This window comes from Colletotrichum fructicola (genome assembly GCF_000319635.2).
Source record: "Colletotrichum fructicola Nara gc5 chromosome Unknown KSG_Nara_v1_contig08, whole genome shotgun sequence".
NCBI lineage: Eukaryota > Fungi > Ascomycota > Sordariomycetes > Glomerellales > Glomerellaceae > Colletotrichum > Colletotrichum fructicola.
In genome coordinates, this window is record NW_027094058.1 from 3894328 (window position 1) to 3916497 (window position 22170).

The following is a 22170-nucleotide window of genomic DNA, read 5'->3' on the forward strand; positions in this document are numbered from 1 at the left end:
CGGCCCCCATCCAATCAAAACACCCCGATGTAAAGCACCTCAGCAAGGTCGATCATCAACCACATCTTCACTCCCGCTGGGCAAAGCCTCACAACGGCTCGGCTGCCCCTAACCTTGCCTTTGCCCACGGGACCAGACTTGATAACCATAATACCAAGCATCCTTGCCATCCTTGCGGTCGACCGGACCTGACCTATCCCCAAGGCCGCCCGTAACAGCCCCCCTCCCCTGATCCCCATCCCATGCGGCGCCCGCCCACACCCTTCCCGTGCCGCGTGCCGTTCGTGCCAAATAGCCAATCAAGCTGGTCCCGCTGTATCTGACAGGTTCAGGCAGGGGGCATGTTGAGTCCACAGCACCTGCGCAAACAGGTTATCCGTCCGTTGTGCCGATCTGCTTCGGCAGGCAAGTGGTTACTTTGCACAAGTAACTAATCAACTGATTGATTCCAACTGACTGAGACTGCTCCAGCAGCGGCTACAGTCCCACGGTCACGGGGCTTCCTTCATCGCGCGCCCTGAGTCAAAATATGGATAGGCGACCCTAATCCTGAGGCGAGGCTGGGTAGGAGGGGAGGGTGGATGCGAGGCGTCCGCCAAGCATCGGCTTAGCTCCAAGTCAAACCAACGTTAATTTAGTGCTTCTTTTTAAGGTGTCTCTCCTTTCCCTTTGTAATTAGGAAATGTCCGGCTGAATTGTAGGTGCCAAAAAAAAAAAAAAAAAAAAAAAAAAAAAAAAAAAACCTTGCGTTTTCTACACGAGACATAACAGCCGCACAAGCGGGACTATTCGTATTTTGAATTCTCACTCGTGAAACTCTCCGACTGGATGTCTCGGTCGCAGGAACGCAAAGCGCAGAAGCAAGTCGCGAAGATCAATATGTAGAGCATACCTTATCCCGTTGAAGAGCAAGGAGATCCAGCCCAGTTTTTCCACTTCCCTCAGCCGCAAGGTTTGAATAGATTGGCTACGTGAACATGACAAGTGCGCTCTGGAATACCAGCTCAAACCACCGCAGAAATTTCCCACAAAATCTGCCCCCATCTCCATCTATTCACGATTCATGTTGGAGAACCCCCGATTCATGATTCGCCAAGACCCCCCCATATTGTCCCATCTGCGTTCATTCACACAGTTGAATAGAGAAGAAGTGATGGATCCTGGCGGATACATCCATCGGCCCACGTCAACAAGCTTCATGACAGCAAACCGCCCGCTGCTGACTGGCCCTTCCGTCCTACACGCCCGTCCTCCCACGTTCCATCGGGTCACTCCGCTAGCACCAAAGGTAATCGACAAAGGTAAATTTTCAAAGATTCCAATTCCCTAAGCGCCGCTGACCAACGCCCCGCGCCGGGTAGTCCATCTTCACGAGCAACCTATTCCAGAACGGGGCATAGATGAGAAATCATGGCCTATGATGAAAGGGTCAAGAAAGACACGACTTGACCAGGTGTGCTTTTTTCGTTTTTAATGTTCTTCGCATCCGTCTCACCCAGATTAGCACCAAGATAGCACGGCGTAGCCCCCGGGGGACGCAAATAAACTCGGGAGGGACGGGTGGAAACTTTTCTTGGTTCAAACTCGGAATGTAGATGCGCAAATAAGCCAAGCCCGGCGATCAGAGAAATAAGGTACACCGACCTCACAGGGGGGCGTGTCCGGCCGCCCGCGGTGCACTAAGTGGCTTCCACCGCACCATGGAATCGCTGGCAGAAAGGTCCTTCGTCCCAAGACGAGAGATCGGGCGAGATCCCTCAGAGGAAGCTGACAGCTGCAGCGGAAAGTAAGCCGCAGTAGGAAGAAGAAGCATCCTCCAACACGTAATCTGGCCAAGGCACCGAGATAAACCTCATCATAGCCCAAAACCCACAGCCATGACAATCCCTCGCATTCCAACGGACAAGACTCAACCCAATCCCAAAATAAAGGTTGCACCTTGGTCTCAAAGAGTTTGCCAAAGAAGCTAGAGCTTCCGGGCTATAGCCTCCGTCATCAATTCGGTCTCGTTGTCTCTGCGCTCTCCCTTCGCCCAGACGGCAGCAAAACGCTAACAACCACAATACGCCGACGCCGACACCGACACCGAAACCGTCATGTCGGCAGCCTACACCATGAATAGTGACACATCAAGCAAACAGTCTCACGTCAACGAACAAACGTCCTTCCCTCATGCACAGGCAGCTGCAAAAAGGTAGCCTTACACAGACCACCGCCACCCAGCCGCTCGGTTCCGGTTTCCCTCACATCACCAATGAAGCCGCGCCTTGACTCAGGCTGTATTCATTATCCCTTAACAACTTATCGACATCACCACAAGGAACCACACCACCAAAACACCTCTCTCACGAAAGTCTAGTTGTCCGCGTATTCCATCAAACCTCCCTTCTACAACGCACCCATATCCGCAACCCGCCAAGCCCAGAAAACCACACACACAATCTCGCCTCGCCTCGCCTCGTGTACCCCCTTCACTTGGCAAATCCCAATATCAAGACCAAAACATAACTGACTCCGTCACCACTCACCCCCTCCCCCACCGAAACGACATCATCGTCAGTCAACCCCCCCCTGGCCCCGCGACCGTTCCGTCCGCCCACAGTCCGTTCCGCATCGCCCTCGCCGTCGCCGCACCGGGTCTTGGCCTCCACCGGGCCCCAAACCAAGTGGCTGATGCTCCCTCCCACCCACCCCGGCCGGCCTCAGCCCAGCTGTCAAAAATAATCGTAAATCATGCAAAACCAAGAAAACCTGCGAAGCCACCCAAACGCCCGCGCCCGTCCACTACAAACCCTAAATCCAACCGCTGTCCATATGATAAAGACCGCTATTGCTCGCCATCACCCTCGCCCATAGTCGTGCTAGTAATTCCCCGACAGCTGGCCCTTCTCCCTCTCTCAGCCCAGGCCAGCCATGCCCACAAAGCAATTAACCTTGGCATCGTATACGCCGTAGACGCGTACCGTTTTTCATGCGGCTGCTCTACCAGAAACGCCGCCGCTGTGGGGGAAGTACCGTTCAGCCCCGAAAATAGCATCCCTCCCTTCATGCGAATGCCGTTCAGCCCTCTGATGGCGATGCTGATCTATGTTAATCGTAACCTCCCCCTCATGATGAACACGCAGTGGCGATGATGTGCGTGCAAGGGGGAGGGAGGGGGTGGTGGTGATGTCGAGAGAAACGTTCATGCACAATCCACGGACACATCCGCGCGGCTGACGCTGACAACCCGGCTGCCTCTTGCGAAGAAGACCTTCCATTTTCCATACGCTCTGTATGTGTTTCCGCAATAGGAAACTCAAGGTTCTACCCAAACCGTCCGATGTGTCCAATCAGCCAGCCCTCGGCATTATTCCATCCCATCCTCGCTCTCCCAAACACACCCCAACCCAGCCGTCTGGATCGCTCTTCTCCAATAGAACACGAGCGAAGACATGGAAGCGCCAGAATCAATCCGAACTTCAAGGGAGAGAAAGCACTGGTCACACTGACGTCCCAGAAACCGAGTGTCAAAAATGTAAAATTCGCAAACAGTGAAGGCAGCAGCAGATAGACACCTGCTCAGACTTGCCGGATGGGGAGTAAGTACCTAGGTTCACACGCAAACCCGGTTGAACAATCTGAACGTTCGAGGGAGGCGATTCAACTACACAGCCTCCCTCGCGCCTGGTCACGTCCGGGGCGCCGTTGATGTGCACGTCACAGCCGTTGCGTGGCACGGTAGTCGTCGTCCCAGGTGGGAACCCTCCCGTAGAGCACGCACATCACAACGGGCAGTGCCAACCACTCAACCTACACCGGCGGTGAGGGCGCAGACGGTAATATCATGATGCTCGGAAACCTACCACACCGCCGAACCCCAACCGTAGCCTTCGCAAGCTCCCACCTTGAAGGAACCTTTCATCCCATCAAGCAAAAAGCGCAAGCCGGAAAGTGAGCAAGCGCCCTCATCCCCAAGAAAGAGTAAACCGTACAATCACACATTGTGTAAGTGTAATCTCAGGCCAGCAACAGCCCGAGTCCCAATCCCGTGCATCGTCACCGTCATCCCACAAAGCCGCCTAGAACAGAAGGTTGAGACTAACTCCCTAACTACACCCGTCCCGCCACCGCAACACCAGGAACCTCCGAACCGCCCGTCCGTCCGTTGCAATCAAACCTCCCTCGGCTGCCGAAAAGGCATCATCACTCTCACAACCAAAATGAAATCCCACAAAGAGGACGGACGCACGCACACGCGCGCTGTGCCCGGCCACATTCCCACCTGTCACCAAGCATCCCCCGGGCCGAGGCAGCCTTGGCAGTCAATCATACTTCAAGCTTAATTCTCCCTTCCCTCTGGCGGGCGACGAGTTCGTCTCAGGATTTTCCCACATACCGGCCATTTCCCCCCTTATTCTCTTTAAACTTCTGGGTTAAATTCGTGCGCGCCGGGATTGGGCCGTCTCCAGCGCTCCGTATCACGCATCGTCACCGGACTCCTCCGAGATGTGAGTTGTAAGCGGTCGTTAACTTCTGACAGCGACATCCGGGGAAGATGAGCCTAAAAAGCGTCGCACATTGTGCCTCGATATCTCAAAGAATCCCACCGGCCACGCCGCAACCCGCCGGCAATGCGCGCCCCTGCAATTAACAAAGGTATGGCGAGACGTTGAAAAGTGAGATTGATGAAGAATGCCAACGGGCCCAGCACCAGTGGCCGATCAACGCAGCGCCGCCCGGACGTGCCGGAAGGCCGGCGGTAGCAGTCCGTCCTGAACCCCGCCCGCCCCGGATAAGCTTCAATCCCTAATTTCCTGCTTCCCCGCGAAATGCACCGTCTCCCGGGGACATCGCTCGCGAGCAGGATGTAAGCATCGCAGAAGGGGGCATTTCCCAGGACGCTGCGAGTAACTTCCAGAAAGCAAAGACGATGAGATCCAAATTGGCATCATGCAGCCAAGCCCGCAAACAGTCCCCTCGCCCCCCTGGTATCACCTCCAACAGGCAGTCCGCCACCAACAACCCAACATCCAGACCCCCGAAGAGATCACCACCCGCGCCGCACCAACGCACCAACAACATGCCCAATCCGTTTCCTCACCTTCCCGAACCGGACTCGAAATCAGGTTAGGGTGTACAGAGGACGATACAACCGAGATTGGGAGAGCTTGACACATCCACACGCACACAAGAGACAGGTAAAACCTGGGAGGTCGTACACCAGACTCGAACTCGCCCGTTGTGTTTGTGTATGTGTGTCTCTGTGTGTGTGTTGACATGTCACACTCATACCCGGTCCAACGACGTTCGGCTCCCAAGTCTCGCCAACGAACAACCGTCTGGGCGGTGCAACAAGCTCCTTCCCAAACCCGATGGGGCCCAACGGGAAAGGAGATGAGCAAGAGAAGTTGGGAGCGTGTCCGTACACAGGTGCAACGCCCTGATTGCCCGTCACAAACGTTCCCTCCTGTCCCGTACAAACCGTGATGATCCAACCGTTCGAGTACCCGCGTGCACCGCCCCCCAACGGTCCTGTTGCTCTCTCCCAGGGTGCCGAGTACGATGACCAAAAGCGCTCCCAGCCTCAGAAACGCCCGAGGCCCATCTTACCATCCCGTCAACGGGAACAACGGCAAAAGGTGTTGCGGCGGTACGGATACAAGGCACGCAGCATCATTGCAGCATGGACCACGGGACACCGGCATGTGCTGCTGCAGCGTCGTTTGGGGAAATGCTTCTCGAACCACACACCTAACAACCCAGCCCATACGGTGCACGCACCTGACTCCCCACTTCCCCCAAGGAGCGCCGTGGTATTAAGGTTGTCAGATAGACGACCCCCTCAAATTGGACGAACGGGATTTCCGGTGCGTGTGGTGGGGGTGAGCGTTTAATCCTTCTGGTAGGTTGGTAAAAGCCAGGTAGCAGCCTGGAGCTGGAGCGCTGGGCCACCAGCAACCTGTGCTTTCGTTGCCCGTTTACCCGTGTTGTACTACTAGGCCGCCAAACAGGAAGAACCTGCCACCACGCCCCCTCCTCAAGTCTAAGGACGCCGACGATCCGGTTCATTCGCAACGCGTGCGCAATCTCGGGAAAGAAGGCATCTGTCTCCTCATCTTTGGCACATTCCGCGCACATGTCTCTTTCCAAAGAGATGATAGATGATGACGATGTGTGGGTGATGGCCGAGTCGGTGCCGGCGTGCCAGCTGCCCCAACCCGAGTTCGTCATAGTACGCGGTCTTCTCCCTTCCCTTGATGATGGTGCCGGAACACCTCGCACGCCGTCGTGACTAGGTCGCGGAGAATGAACCGAGATAGACTTTTGCGTTCCGTTTTTAGGGGTTCTCCGTCCTGGCAGCCGCGCAGCAGCAGCAGCTTGGGATCTCGAAACAAGCACTAAACCAGGACTACGGCTCATGGAAGCCGATCAGGTCGCAGCGATTGACGGCAGCGCAGTCGAACGACAAAGGGAATGCGCGTGCGCGGCCTTTGGTGGGAGAAGCAGACCATCAGCCCTGCGGAGCTGATCCGAACCAACCCCCAACGAGCAAGAAAAGCCCGTGAGCTAATACACTGTTGTGGTTGATTTGAAAGGGTAGCAGCTGCTTAATTGCAGCCGGTGCCGTGGCAGCCGTGCAAGTGTGGCACGCGGCGGCCGTCCAGTCCAGCAACTTTCGGCTTTTTGGGCCCTTCCCGAGTCAGCGACTCCGCGGGCCACAGGCGCTCGACTCGTCAGCACGGCATGGATAGTTCCGGGCTGGGGTTGTGACTAAACCCCTTTCTGCCTCTCTTTGCTACGCTTCACGATCTTCATCTCGAGGGAACCGCACCGATCGTCGACGATGCGGGCCCACGGAAGGTGAAATTGCCTCGTTTCGACGGGGCCAGGGGCAATGATGATCCTCCTCTTTCAATGACAGCTGCGGCGGCGGGTGGGTAACGAGGGCAGCGGCACGGCAAACCGTAAAAGCGGTCTCAAGGTAATCTACCCCGGGCACCAGGCATCGGCTGGGCCATCTGTCGTCGCCGCTGGGATCCCCCTCTCTTCGAAATCTAGGTAGCGTAGCGTTGCTAGCCGTACTCTAATGCAACTCGGCAGAATTGACACAGTGAGAGAATGTGAGCGCGCGACATTTTTTTCCCTTCGTCTCTTAAAAAATGTTCCGGGACCTCGGCCTGCGTCGTTCCCACTCTGTTCGAGGACTGTTCCTTGGAGTCAAGCCGTGAACGAGGGGGAAAAGGGGGGGGGGGGGGTGTGAGGCAGCAAAGCGGAGAGCTGGAGGGCCGGCAGGATCATCGCTCATCAATTCCTCGGAATTGCCTGTAAATTGAACCGCATCGGGCCCCGTTGCATCCGTATCGAGTATTGAAATGTGGACTTTGACAAGAAAACGCCGCTGTTTCTACCGCCTCGGCGCCCTGGGCAGCCAGCAGACAAGAAAGGGCCACCCCTAGCCCCAGGGCATATCTTGGCGATGATCCTCATCGGGGTGTTATCAGGATGATGCCTCGAAGCGCCTGCGCGCAAACGAGGAGGCATGCACCAAGACCATTAGCACCGGACCTAGCTGGCTGGGGAGCCAAGGCCAGGCTGGCATTCCCACGGGCACAGCGTTCGTATCCCTGGGACCAGGCCGGGGATACAGTTTGTTTAGGTCCAACATGATTTGACGGGTCGTATCTTCGTTACGCCTCTTTCTCAGTCTCCTTCCCGCTCGAGTGCGTCGCCCCCTCCTGCTCCATCAAATGCGAGAAAAATTGCGAGCGGGACCTTTTGAGGTGTGTGTGCCGCAGGAGAGGCGGCCGGGTATGCGGTGCCTGATGTCTGCAGTGTGGGCTTTTACGAATACTTGGTAAGCGAAGAGGCGCCAGATGCAATGACCCTTGGCGGGCCGTCCAGTCACGATCGTAGATTGACAAAAACGACCGAGCCTAGTCTCAGGCGAAAGGGTCGAGCTAAATAAAAAGCGGCTTTCTTGGATTACGCCTTTTTGGTTGGATGGGAATCTGTAATAACGCAGCAGCAGCGAGCAAGTAAAAGACGGCTGAAAACTGGCCTGCTGCTGTGTGCTGCTGCTGCGCTGAGCCAAGCAAACGCCATTGCACCACGAGCAGGTTTAAGCATGAATTTAAGCGTTGTCAGCCACTGCTCCTAGCGTCGTCTTGGTATTCTTGGCATACCTCACAGCTCCTCTGGGATCTAGCGATGCTCCTCTGGGAAGGACGAGAGAGAGGGGGCGTGTACTTAGTGACCAAGTACAAAAATGAATGAGACCGAGAAGATTGGTCTTGGCCCCATCCACGCCCACCCCTCCCCCCTTCAGGCTTCCGCAGCTATGGGGGCCTCGTCGGACTCTGGAGCGGCACCGGGTCCGAAGAAAAGGTTTCTGGAAAAATAGAGACGCGCCCGGCGAACGGTCAGCATGGACATCGATCCCTTTTGCTCTATACGCTGGGATTCTGCTTGGCCCACGGAAGCGAGGCGGACAAGCGCGGAATAGAACGCCAGATAACGGTACTCGAGTAGGTAGGCACGCATTCCACGGCGGCTTTGGTCTATCGCCTCGGGGTGTGCGTCCTGGGGTGGCCCATGTTTTCGACGTTCTCCCAAGTTGCCCCAAGGTTTGCCTCCGCAGCAGATAGAGTGTGCCATCAGCGCAGCCCCAACCTTCTTTTCGTGCCATCCGTCCCGAGTAAGATGCTTAATCAGACGGGGCGGCGGCTTCCACTCGTCGTTCGCTGTGAACTGCGTGTCTGTGGTGGCTTTTGGGCGACCCAGGAGGGGCCAAGGGGAAAAAGCTTATTGTTAAGATCGTTGCGACCTTGTTAAAGTCCGGGTCATTCGCTTTCGGGTGAGCCGTGCTTGCCCGCGCGGGTATCTCTGACAGGATCCCCAAGGTCCAAAGGCTGATGGACGGGTTTGTCTGAGGATGCCGTGGCTGCGTGGGTATTCTCGCCCTGCAACGGATCGCCGCTGTACATCAGCGCAGAGAGAAAAGTCTATATCGCTGTTGGCTGTTACCCTCACCGAATCAGCCGCCACACACGATTCCGCGGCAGCCGGTGGGAGCCTTTTTCGAGGCACCAGAGCCTCACCACCACTGGGCTTACTGCATGGCCGTTTACAGTTTCATAATGATGATCCCGCTGCAGAAGCAGTCGAATAGGCTGAAAGGACGCGCCTTCGGGCGGGCGAAACGGCCTAGCAGCCCGCGCCCAGACGATGACTGTGCCGCCGTCGTAGTTGGAGTCGCAGTCGCCGGCGTAGGCGTAGGATGGAGGGAGGGAGGGCACAGGATGACAGCAGCAAGGCGTCAGCCCAACCAACCGCAGGCCGTCGATTTGCTTGCCCAGTGTGACCACCTCGCCCGAGCTTACCTTAATCGAACCTGCCCGCCATCCCATCTGCCTGTATGTTTGCCTGTCTGCCTGCCTGTTTGACTCCGTCTCAGGGTGCCGTTGTCCAGCAGGCTTCCTTCGCATCGGAATCTGACATGCTCTCCTTGCTGGGAGAGACAGAGTGTGTGTGATCGATCCTGCAGGAGGGTACGAATAACCATATTTTCCTCGCTGCAGCCTGCATGCCTGTACGGAAAATGTACTTGACGTACGAATACGCTTTCCCAGCCTCCAGGTTACTTTCTCAGGGTCCCGCTGGCGTGTTGGCGTGCTCCAACATGCTGACTTGTCAACACGATTGCCAACCATGGGCTCTCGTAAGGTTGCGATCAACGAACCCTCTTCTGGAACTTGCTGCCACGCTGCACGCCGTCCGACATGTCCGAAAGAAAGTATCGCGGTATCCGAAGCTCAGCTCGATATCAAGGTTATACATCGCCAGGGCCAAGACTCTGGCACGTCCAGAAAGTATAGCCTCAATACAAAAGAAGGTATAATCAATGAGGAAAGCCTCCGGCTGGGCACATCATCGCTACCCTGCTCGCCCTAGCCGAAGGCTGACAATGAGCCTCCACAGGGCCCGGTACGTTTTCAAGCGGCGACAGTTGGGCGATTGTCAGCTGAGTAAACGCCTGAAGAAAACGCTTTAGCATGCCGCCAACCGACTCATACGCCCCAGTTCGCCCACAACCCAGCAGTTCGGCCGCCGACGTTCTGTTGCGTCAGGTACAGCGATGCTTGGCTTCCCACCCTGACTCGCCGCATAAAAAGGATGTGTCGTGACAGCAAACCCTAAATCAAAGTGTAAAAAAAGAAGGCATGTCGTCTCGGAGAAGGGAAACGATAGGTATCGAGAAATAAGGATGGGCGTTCAGGGACAGGAGGCTGCCAAGGCCCCCTCGCATCAGGGACAAGAATAGATGTCGTAGGCATCGCTGGGTGTGTTTTGCTGTCGAACCCGAAGCGACCGAGCATCCCGTTTCCCTGAGAGTCTCTCCCCAGATAGATCCTTGGATGCAACCTTTTTGACATGTTGGCAACTCTTCGGCGCTTGTTCCTTGGCAGACTTATCGCCGCTGACTGAGCGGCCAAATCAGACTTGGATGTCATGATTAGTCACGTATGCTCGCAGCAGACGCCCTTGACCACGGACGGCATCATGGCTTTCAGATGTTGGCGACGATACGGGCGATTGAATCGACATCGTTCTTTCACACATCTGCCAAAGCTCCGAGCTCCTTCCGAGCAAAATGCAAGATGCCTTTGCTTCGCAAGTCGTCGACGAGCTATCGCAATGTAGTGCGGCACACGCATAACACTGACTGCCCGCACTGGAATGCAACATTCCATATTGCATGCTAAACAGCGGAACTCGCGGGTGCGATGATATGACAGCTCAAGTCTAAAACACCAAAGACGTAATAATCAGTCTTGCGAGTCAAAACATGGTCAATCTTAGCCGGCCTGCAAACTTTCTCGGGGCCACAAGACTTTCGCTCGATTGCTCTCGTGTGCGCATCAGACAGTACTCGCCCTCGCCTAATGTAGCCAAACACAGCTAATCATCTGTTGTCTAGTTGCGTGCTTCCGCATGAAGATGCCCGGGCTGTTGTCGACAACGTTTGGGAATCGCCTGCCTTGTACATCGCATGCTGGTGCTGTACGCAGTACGCAGTGCAGACTTCCGTTGGTGTTGTGGCTGGAGTGGGCAACTTGAGCCGTTGGTGGCACCGAACGTCGGACAAAAAGCTGAGATCAAGCAAGTAACCGTTGATCACTGACGGAATCCAAATTTTCAAGGGTTGGATAGTGGCAGTTTGTGGCCGACTTGCGCCGACAGGTCGACCAGCAGGCCGCTCGTTGACGGATACGCATTCTGGGTTCAACATTGTTGAGCGCTCGCAACCTATGCCATCGAACTCAACGTCAAGATATGCTTGCTTTGAGGCGCATCCTCAGAGTCTGAAGCCTTCGACGCATCATGAGTGGGACACTTTGAGTTGGTATCATAACGAACGGGCGAGGCGTAGACGACGTCTCGTCACCTACCAACGCCCCCAAAGCCTGTTGTTGATTAGGGAAATTTTCTTGCGGAGCTTCACGTGGCCACGGCATGCCCAGTTACGGGCAACCTGCGGCTAAAGCATGCGCCAAATCTTGCCTGCGTTAGGCAGCACCCTTTCTCTGGGCCCTGTGCCTGTCGTGCCATTCGTCGACTGAAAATCATCAGAGTTCAACGAGATGGTGTGTGAGATATCTTGGTCAGGCTTAGGCTATACACCCAAGCTGCGGTCAGGCGCAGGCTAATATGGATTACGACCAGAGGCTAGTTCCGGTCTGCTTGGCGGTCAACACTCCGGCCGAGGTCCGCTTGAGCTGCAGCTAGATTACTGGTATCGCTTCTGCAACCCAAGGGTGCGGTCGACCGAAGCGTGAATGACAGCCACTAGCAATGATTATGCCATGTTGGCCCGCCGCGGAAAGGTAGAGGTGGTCTGTCACAGAAGTACTATGCCCACAACAAGCTTCCGTCTTGTTGCTGAAGGAAAGATGAACAGTCCGCCGTGAGATGGGTGTGCAGCAGGGGCCCGAACTGCATTAGCGGCGTCGAGGAGAAATCGCCTCGTCAAGAGCGGTCCATTATTTCACAACTCTAATCCGTCGTCCAGATACGATTGCTTCACATAGCCGGGCACGGCTGCCTGCTGCATCATGAAAGCACCTGGCCGTGGAGTTCAAAGTCTTGTCAGCAGGTCCTGCCCGGCGCCATAGCCAGATCCGATCACAGCGGTGAACATATCGCACGCCGCTCGTAGGATGCAGGCCGCACGTAGCGTGACGTTCGAGGCCGGCCGATTTCCCGGGGAACTTTCGAGGGTCGAGGGAACTTCTCGCTCCATGGTAGCCTTCTGTCGCAAAGGACGAGATCCTTGGCTTGCCTGTTGGTGGTTGACTTGAGCTTATTACAAAGTTCCTTTGCCATCAGTCCCTTGCGGGCAGGTGGCCGGGATACGGGTGGGCAAACGAGCGGATGTCGACAAGGGGTCCCGCTTAAACGGCACAGAACGGTGCCGCTTCACAGTCGATTTGCGGCCAGGTGCCCGGATACGTCGGCCACCGGCCAACGGTTGTTCAAAGGTTCCAGGACGTTGGTTAGCCCTAACTTTTGCAGCATCGTATTCCGCTGGTGGCCGCCCGATCGATGCATTGGCATTGAGGCAGTGCTGGCCGCCATCCACCTGCGCATGCCACACGGACGGAGATGAGATCGCAAAGAACGCAACAAATGATGTTAGCATATCAGTCATTACTTAGGCGGCCGTCTTAGCCAACGGCGGCGCTTGGTACAGAGTCGCCGAGGGCCCTGACAAGGATGGGGATATTGGCGACTGCTCAGCATCGTAACCGATGGCCCAAAAGGCTTGTCGCATGCAGCTTGGCGGCTTGTCAACAACTCAAAAGAAACACAAACGATGTGTTTTCATTGGCGACGAGCAGGCAGTAGACTCGGCGCCGGTGAACCACCACGGAGTCTTGGAAACGCCGTCTCGGCGGCAGCCTGTGGGAAGCTTGGATCCCCTCGCGACCGATGGCCGCATTATCGAACGTGAACGGCGGTTGTTTCTTAGCGACTGATGGGAGTATGACCCATCGCCAGTGTTTTCAACCCTTGCAACAGGGCAGCTTATTGCGAGCGTCTCCCCTACTGCGTAGACGAGAATCGGACTGTTTCGACGATTCGCGATGGAATGCCAGATGGGCAGATCCGAAGAGCTGAACGTCTGCTCGTCAGGCCACATCATCGCCAATGGTCCCCTTGAGACCCCTCGTTTGCGTTCCCCCGGGAAAGGAGAGCCAACTCCGACAAGCTTAAAGTGGGTGTGATTCACCGCGTTCCTTGGCTAGGGAAAGGCGCATAGGCCGGGAGTCTGCGCAAATTAATCGTCCCTTGGTCGTTTTTCCACAGGTAATCCCGAGGGTGTGCTTAAGCTTAATTCGATACTGAGTGTCATCACCACGCCATGTCGACCTTCATTCGTTCGACGCACGCCGTGAGCCCCACCACCTTGACTACTATCCCCTGCTTGAGCCCGAAAGCGAATGCTTCTTCCGCGGTGGGGAACTCTGTGCCCGTGGCTTAATAAGGGGGATTTCCTGTCGAAGAAAAGCTCCCGGTTGGTTGCTTACGCGGCCCTCTCAGCACATCGACGGCGTTAGGGTCGAGAGGGATGGAGTAGTCCGCACTAGTCTTTGACGGCAGAGCGCTATCGATAGCGCCATCATGGATACCTCGTGGCGTGGCATGCGGGCCGGCAAAATCGGAGTAAGCAGCAGCTCTGAAAGGCCTTTCGTATCTTTGATGTTGGTGTGAATGTCGAGACAGGCAACCACTGGAGAGGCTGTCCGTACGTACTGCGCATAATGCTCGCTCACCTACTCGCAGCGGGTTGTGGGGATGAACGGAATCCAGGCAGCGGGTTCAGCCAAGGGTCTTGTCTGTCATGCATTGTTATTGATAAGAAAGGATGCCGGATTTGATTGCCGTGAATGAGGATATCTCGCTCTCCCTGGTAAGACGGGCGCTGTGACATGGGCGCTTGGATGCCAATCAAGGTCTTGCCCCAGCCCTCCACTTCAGGCGAAGCTTTTGCTGATCTGCTGTACAGTTCAGGTGCACTTTGTTCGGCGTTTGTGCTTAAAGCCCAGGAGATGTTATGTGAGTGCGGAATTTCGGAAGACGGATCACTTAGCCAACGGTGGCCATCCGGATCCGAAAACCAGCGAAAACGACCTCTCAAGGACCTACCTCTCAAGCAGTGGATACTGCCCAGGGACATAGCATGAATTGATGTCATTTTGGTGGGCCATCCGTGATGCACAGTTTCTGGCTGGTTAAACAGTCGACAGTCCTCAGCCAGTGGATGAGAGTTTCGCGGCTTGAGTAGTGACACCGTGCCAGTTGTGCTCCGTCCTGCGTCGGTCGCCAAAACTTTCCTCGGTCGGGGCTTGGTGCCGTGACGCGCACTGTCTTCAGTCTTCGCATCACCCTCAAGCCAAGAAAGATACGCGTTTGCTCTTGGATCAATATTCTTGCCAAGCATTCTCCAAAATGCTTGGCAGATTTGGCGTGCGCATGTTTATTGCAAAGCGCCGGCTCGTTGTCAACACCTGCTGCTACTTTGGGCTTACAAGGGCAGCAACTGGTGAAGCTAAGAGAAGCTCATCCCTTGGCGATGCCAGCGCCGAGCCCTGTTCATTCGGTGGAGATTCATCATTGTTGGCGGTTGTCATCGCTCTTGAGTCTATTGAGAGTATCCATCCGTATTGCCGTCTCGTCTGAGGGCTCGCAAATGCCCCAACTGATCTTCGTCCTGTCTTGCGTTGCCGTCATGCCGCTATGCCGCAATTCCGATGTGCCGAAAATCCGCATGTGTAATCAAAATCCAATCAAACTTTAGTGAACTTGAAAGACGACACAACTTGTTCCATGCTGGCAGGTCGCTGGTGGGTTTAAGCTTTTCTCTAGATGAAACTAAATTGGACGGATGCAATGAAATTGTCTGGCCTTGGGGCAAACGGGACCCGTATTGCGTATTCGCACGCACGCGCAGCGACGACTCAGCAGCGGTGAGACTTTACAGTTGCAAGTGATCTTGTCTTGGGAATGTGGGGAAGTGTCACTGGCCGCGAATTCGTCGCCGATGCGAGCGCGCCGGTGGTTCAACGTCAGCTTGCCCTAGCTCTTTGCACTGTTCGTGATGTACAGACCGTGCCTCGACGTCTGATGCTCTCGATCCTCTACATTCTTCGGATGCTGCGTCATCTCCAAGCGCGTTTGGTCTGGGTATCTCGTTGCGGGCTAACATTGAAGAAACAGCGGATCAGTAACCCGGCGGCTGTTGAGACAATGAGCTTAGCTCTCCAAGACTTGAAGGTATTGCTGTTTCCAATTTCAAGGTCCTTTGCACACTGTCGTCGCACGAGAGCCGCGAACCAAATACCTGCTCGTGCACGTAATTTTTGACTTGTCGCAGCAGTGTCACTACAAGAGACGTGTTCTTTGCTGACTCGAAGGTTGTTGTTGGTACCGTACAGTTTGCCATTACTCGTATGAAGACTCTTCCCATAGTCGTTGAAGTTGTTTGTCATGCAGTAGAAGGCTATAGCTGTTGCGTAATTCGCCAACACCCGAGCGAACCGGCCGCCCGGCGAGAGGTTATTTATCTGCTTGTCAGAGAGACAAGTCAATGCAATTCATAGGTTTGGGGAGAAGAGCCGCAGTGATGTCGTCAAGCTTTTCTCGAAAGTGATGGAGTCTTGGTCCCCTGCCACCATGCATCGCCGGATTCGCCGGGAAGAGCTCATTGCTGTTAAGCAGCCGACAGGTAACCGATGCAGCCCTGTCATGTCGCACGCTTCCAGTCTCAAGTGAGGTAACGTTCCGGTGAATTGGACCTCGAATAGTCGACATGCAGAAGGTTAGATCGAGACAAATATCAGTTGACCTGCTTAGCTTATGTCAACTCTTGCGGTGTCTTTGCTGAAAGAACGGTGAAGGAATCTGTGCCAAGTGAAGGAGAACTCGAGACATCCAGAGTTGTATTGTACAAGTACGGTATAATGATACAGGGTCTTGCGCTGTGTGACGTTCCACGAGTGTAAGACTTGGCGTGGCCGAGTCGATGAACGTGCAACTCGTGCAGAGGGCCGATCTCAACACGAGTGTTGCTAGCTACTGGACACCTGATGGGCTTAGCAGTTTGAGTCAACTCGAACGTTTCCCGTAATCATCTTCGGAATCAGAGATGGATGACATTCATCAACCTAGAGCTGCCGAAGATGGCGATCGCTTCCCTGAGATACAAGTCTGAGACTGTGGTCAAGGGTAACGGCACCCGTCTGTCGTGCAACCTCGCGTGACCATTCCGTGGGCTTCTGAATCTGTCATCTGCAAGCCACCGGAGGATAAGACATCAGGTTGTATACCCAGGTCTCGGGCAACAGGCTGTCTGGATGGGGACGCTGCATGCGTGGCACACAAGCACGAGGTGACTCGGTAGTGGACTCGGTCTTCAAAGGTAACACATGGCGGTCGATCGCCGTGTAACACGCGTCGTGCTTGTTTCATCAAGCCAGCTTCCAGAATCCAAGGTAGGCAAAGCTTAACGAACTCTCATTGCTGGGGCCGCCAACCGCGGTTTTGGTGATTGCAGTTCAACAGTCGCACCGACCAAACCAGCGAGGGAAAGCCACCACGTCTCTGACATTCGGAACTCCCACAAGGTAGCTGAGAAGCCTGTCAAAGCCCAGACCAAATCCACCGTGTGGGTTGGAGCCCCAACGGCGTAGGTCAACGTACCAATCGAGGTTGCCGTCGACGTTGCTCGCTTCTTTGCCGTTGGACGGCGGGATCATGCCACGAGCCTCCATGGTTTCCAGCAACTCTTTCAGGCGATGCTCGCGCATAGAGCCACCAGCAATCTCGCACAAATCAGGCACCAGCAAGTCGAAGCAGTCAACCGTCGCACCAGCTTCATCAGGTTCAAGATTCGAAGAGGCTGATGTACGCATGTAGAAGGCTTTGATCTCGCGGGGGTAGTGGGTGACGAAGACGGGCATGTAAGCGCCGGCCTCATTGGTAACACCCAGGCTTTTGGCAAGGAACTTTTCGTGCTCCGAATGTAGGCCTCCTTCCCAGGTGGGCTTAATCTCGAAACGGTCTCCCTCTGCCTGAAGCAGCTTGATCGCCTCACTGTAGGTAATGCGTGGCCATCTAGATGACGGGTTTTGCATGATACCCTTCCATCGACGCTCGACTTCTTCTATTGGAACCAGATCGTCCTCGGCGGTTCGTGTCTTGCCCTGGGCTCTCCTGTGACGCAACTCCCGAGCAGCCCGCGTACCGGATAAGCCCGTAACCAGCCCACGCAGCATGTCCTCAACCAGGTCCATGACATCGTCGAGGTCGTCGACAAAGCTCATTTCGGCTTCCAGCATGTAGAACTCGCTCATGTGGCGGGTGGTGTCGCTCTGCTCAGCTCTGAATGTTGGAGAGAGGGTCCAAACATGGCCAAGCGACTGGGCCAAGGCCTCGAGATGAAGTTGAGAAGATACGGTGAGGTACTTGGGCGAGCGGAAGAACAATTCGGTCTTCTTGTTGCGACTATGGGGTGCTGGGGACGAGGTCTCGGCCGGTCCCGTGGTGACATTGAAGACCTCCCCGGCCCCTTCGCAATCAGACGATGTAATTATAGGCGGATGGGTCTGAATAAAGTCTCGAGAGGCGAAGAACTGAGTCAAAGTAGCAACGGCCTCTGAGCGCAGACGTAGGATGTTGGCATTCAGTGGTATTCGCGGTCTAAGATGAGGCATCGTGCGGAGGAATTCCGGCGTCTGATACTTTTTCTGGATGGGGAAGGTCTGTCGAAGGGCGAGTGTTAGGCGTATGGGACAAGAAAAGGAAATGAGTGCTTTTGGAGACATACCTTGGCGTCGGAAGGGCCGAGAACTTCAACGTTGTCGACCTTCAACTCGTGAGTCTGGCCGTCGGTTTTGGAGGGAACCCATGAGCCCCGTAGGCGGACTGCAGCACCGACTCGCAGGTTTGAGCTACTCGATTATGAATAATCAGACGTTCCGAGACATGTACGAAGCTGGGGCAGCTGAGTTTGCCCACCTCTCGTCTTGGCTCCTCGAGACCATGGCCTGAAGAGGGGTCCTTGTTGAGCCATCACCAATGTTGACAAACTGCTCAGTCTTCATGTTCCGGACGGACCGAACGTAGCCGTTGACAACGACATTCTGAACTTCTGTGTCGGGTTTCCAATCCAAGAATTGCGCAACTGTCCGGCGGGACTGTGTCGTGAGCTGTCGTCTACCAATGAGGTTGGCAGAGGGGAGGGCCCTCACGAATTGGCGGGGTATCGTCATGGTTCGTCGCGACCTCGTCGAGCAGGGCAATCGCATGGGTCCCTCGTTGGTAAGAACACCGGTGTCGCCTGGCGCGATCAAATTGTGTCGGCGGCTATTCCCGGGACGATGTTGCGCGATGGAAGCGGCTGCAAGGACGACGTCGAAGGTGTCGATGACATGCGACAGACAAACAGGAGCTTCAAAAAAGCAGCTTCCACTTTGGTGGTGCTGCGCCAATGGGAAGCTCCAATGCCGCCGGACCTTCCTTGAGTCACTTTAGATTAGATAAGGAAACTGTTATCGCCGATTAGATAAGCTACGTCGCGGATAAGGAAGGTGGAAGGTAGGCAGGTACGTACTCGCGACATTGAATGCATTGAATGTACCTCGTCGAATGCGTTGCTGCTGCTTCTTTTCTCTTCCTTTGACCAACTTCAAGACAGCCTTCGATCTACGATTCTCTCCAGTTCCTCTCTGTTCATTGTGAAAACCCAGAACAATGAACAACTCCGCCATGCCAGGCAGCAGACAAACACACACAGGCGGCTCCTCTTTTGCGGACCGACTTGCTGTCGCAGGGACCCGGCTCAGTTCCGCCGGTCGTCGACTCCCGAGACACCAAACACCAACCCACGGGTGACGACCTCGGGATAATGCAGTCTTTGATTCGCAATCCCAGGACGTGGTCTTGGGATCAGAGCATTTCTTCGGGTCCGATACTGTTCTTCCATCTCTGCAAGCGATACTCAAATCATGCCGGATGCACCTTGTCACAGTTGTCACAGCACCAGATGTGACTGACAAACATGGTCAAATTACGGGTTCACAGCTGCATATCCTCACAACCAATATCCTCCCAAATTTGGCATTCCCTCCGAGCATGGGTCTTGCAAGATCCACCATCCCGTCTCCCGTCTCCCGTCTTGCCTCACTCTGCTCGCCTTTTCTTCATTGCTTCCAACCCCTGGCAAATCGGACACCCTAGTGGAGATCCAAGAACCACAAAGCTGGGTTTGTTGCTTCTTCCACGCCCATTAGGTTGCTTATTGCTGCCCAGCAACATGGCTAGGCCCTGCATTCTCTCCTCCCTCCTCTTTCTATGCTATCAGAAAAGGGGGGCCCTGCTTCTTTCTGCCTTACATTCCCTTCCCTGCCTTGGCTGCTTAGCTCCCGTCCGCCCTCCCATGCTCCCCTCTGAGCCAACATGTCTGACCCTGGTTGCACTGCTTGCCCCCAATACTCTCCCCCCGGCTCGCAAAGACATCTCAAGTGAGATCTTGGGAGACAGGAAGATCTCGTATAACTGCGGCAGATTGCAGTAGTATCTCGATCGGATTCCACCAACCAAGACCACGGGAGGCTCCATGTAGCACGACCCGGGTTTCTGTATAAGCAAGACACATCTCATCACGACCATCCGCAAACCCACCCGCTCTTTACGCGCCCTTACTATACACTACCCTGGAATGTCGCAGACTTGACTGAGATCCGGCAAGTATTGGTTACACTCCCCTCCTTCATCCTTCACCGCTCTCGCTTGCTAGAGGCGAAGCAGCTTCTCTGTAATGGCGGCTCGAGAGAGAGAGAGAGCTATGCGCATGGTTTCTTTTTCTCTCTACCCTCCATGCCGCTTCTCGACATGGCATGGACTTTGTTGAAGCTGGATAGACTGCCTCTTCGTTGCGAGATAAATATATAAAGGTCGGCCAGAGAACTCCCGTCGACATGCTCCCGGTTCCTCATCTTCAAGCCTCTTCATCCATCCTCCATAGAGAGCAGTACTTGTCCGGATATTTGTCTGTCTCCAGTCACCTCATCCGTATTTGATCTCACTGCCACGAGACCGAGATGCCTTCTTCAAAGCCTTTGAAGATCAAGCCCTCCGAGGTTGCGGCTGACACCAAAAAGAAGCTCATTCCAGAGGTCAACAAACATTTTCGCGACGAATGGCCTCCGTACTCGGTTCTATACGCACAGCCTCTGGAGCAACTTTGCCTGAACCGTCCCAGCTTCATGAGTTCAGATCTCCCCAAATTCTGTGAGTCAAGCTTCTGGCCTCACGAAAGGTTCCCAACTAATGCCATCAGACGTCGTTCACGGAGATCCGGTTGACTGCGCCATCGGATGGGCTCAGAGCGAGGGCGTTCGCATTCCGTTCATCTGTGCTGCCAATGAGAAACGCCCGGGAGGAGACTGGGAAACGGGAGTTGTTGGATATGAGGTATGATGACGGTGGAACCGTTCTGGAGTCAACAGAAGGTTAATGAGATCTGGTACAGGAGAGACTATGCCGTCGAAGCAACCTCTCGGCAACGCTGGCCGCCCCACATCCGGAGACCTACTTGGCGTCCAACTACCCCATACCGATCGAGGGAGCCATCTACTCCCCTGATGTTGGTAAGCAATTACCGACCCACGATCTCGGAACAAGCACTGACTCCATGTCTTCAAGTCCGATTTCGCCAGTTCCAAGACAGAATCGAGTCGCTAGAGATGAAGGATTGGAGATCGCTGCCGGTCATCTCCATGCCGCCAGCGCGCTGGCCCAAGCTCACCGACATGGGCAGGAAATACTCGTTCTCGACGGAGCGTGAGCTGGTAAGGAACAAGATGCGAGCAGCGCTTCGAATTTGCGCCTCTATTGGTTACAACCATGTGGTCATTGGCGACTTTGGTCTTGGCAACGGATATCGCAACCCGCCCAAGGAGTTGGCAGAGCTCTGGCGCGAGGTCTTTCTCTACGATCCGGAATTGAGGGGTCAGTTCTCAGCCGTCATGTTTGCCTTCGAGGACGACCGACAATGTACGGCCAAGTGCATCCTTGACGATATCGCCAAAAAGAGTAAGGGCAGCAGCAGCAGCAGCAGCTCGAAGAGCAAGTCCAAGAGTAGCTCGTCGTCATCGTCAAGCTCCAGCAGCTCATCCGGCCACAAGAGCGATTTCAAAATCTTCAGCGACGTCTTCGCTCCCAATGAAATCGCACGAGTCCGAAGCCAGCCCGACCCGCGCTACGCCTTCTCTGCGATCATGGACGGTTCTTGACCGACACGTTCTTGGCGCATCACTGATGGGCTGCTTGTCTCAGTCGTGGGTGCTCAGCATGAGCCGGTGAGACTGGGACGTACGTCAGGCGGGCTGAAGCAGCATACCATGGGAGAAAAGATTTGTCTTTTGGGCACGGCCTTGTCATGTCGACATGATGAATACAAACAAAGGGTGTTTGTATGTCTCGCGACCCATGCACTCGTACGCCATCAGACAGCCGCTTCCCTGTCCGGGTCTTCCTATTGGTTCGCAACCAAAGGACAGGGAGTCCAGCATCCGCGTTATTTGGTCAGCTTTTCAATCTAGCGGCCCACGCTCTTTTCTTTTTCTGCCCCTGCACACATCGGGCTGAGGCTCCTTGCGATCTCGAGGGACCCCAGATCTACAACGTCGGGCGCCAACAGCAAGTCCTGACGGGTCTGTTGGGAGGGAGCTATGATTTTCCCTGGGTTTTCTTTTGTTTTCAGTCTTCACGGAAGCCTGCATCACTATCGTGGTAGGCATGGTCTGCGATATATTCGTGGCTGGCGGCGTTCTGGCGAGTCGCGAAGTTTGGTCAGGGTCTATGTAATTGAGTGTGTTCTGAGAGCCTTGGACGGCGTTTGGTGATTTCCAGCACGTTAAACCTATTCCCCTCGCAGACGAATCTCAATTTGGACATATTGTTCGATCATTCCATCACATTTTCTCTTTACGAACAGCATTTAATAGGCACGCACCTCGGGTGACGAGACGCAGGGGGCAGGCATCGTTCCTCCAGCTTGCCGGGACGTCGAATCGGAGACGGTCCTGACATCCGCCTCATTTTCCGAAATGATATTTCAAATCA

General features: G+C 55.0%; 3 protein-coding genes across 3 annotated transcripts; 2 read left to right on the forward strand and 1 right to left on the reverse strand.

Moving 5' to 3' along the window:
• Nucleotides 1-1153: 1153 nt before the first annotated feature.
• Nucleotides 1154-1525, forward strand: CGGC5_v014166 (uncharacterized protein; the record flags this gene model as incomplete). Its single annotated transcript, XM_066153051.1, has 3 exons — nucleotides 1154-1301; nucleotides 1362-1453; nucleotides 1505-1525. The coding sequence occupies 3 exons, from the start codon at nucleotides 1154-1156 to the stop codon at nucleotides 1523-1525; spliced, it is 261 nt and encodes an 86-aa protein (XP_066007696.1).
• A 15073-nt stretch (nucleotides 1526-16598) lies between these two features.
• On the reverse strand, nucleotides 16599-18314 carry CGGC5_v014167 (Asparagine--tRNA ligase; the record flags this gene model as incomplete). Its single annotated transcript, XM_032023494.1, has 3 exons — nucleotides 16599-17804; nucleotides 17870-17993; nucleotides 18061-18314. The coding sequence occupies 3 exons, from the start codon at nucleotides 18312-18314 to the stop codon at nucleotides 16599-16601; spliced, it is 1584 nt and encodes a 527-aa protein (XP_031879731.1).
• A 1830-nt stretch (nucleotides 18315-20144) lies between these two features.
• Nucleotides 20145-21338, forward strand: CGGC5_v014168 (uncharacterized protein; the record flags this gene model as incomplete). The annotated part of the gene is made up of 4 exons (XM_032023495.1): nucleotides 20145-20334; nucleotides 20384-20517; nucleotides 20576-20693; nucleotides 20749-21338. The coding sequence occupies 4 exons, from the start codon at nucleotides 20145-20147 to the stop codon at nucleotides 21336-21338; spliced, it is 1032 nt and encodes a 343-aa protein (XP_031879732.1).
• Between the last annotated feature and the right edge of the window lie 832 nt (nucleotides 21339-22170).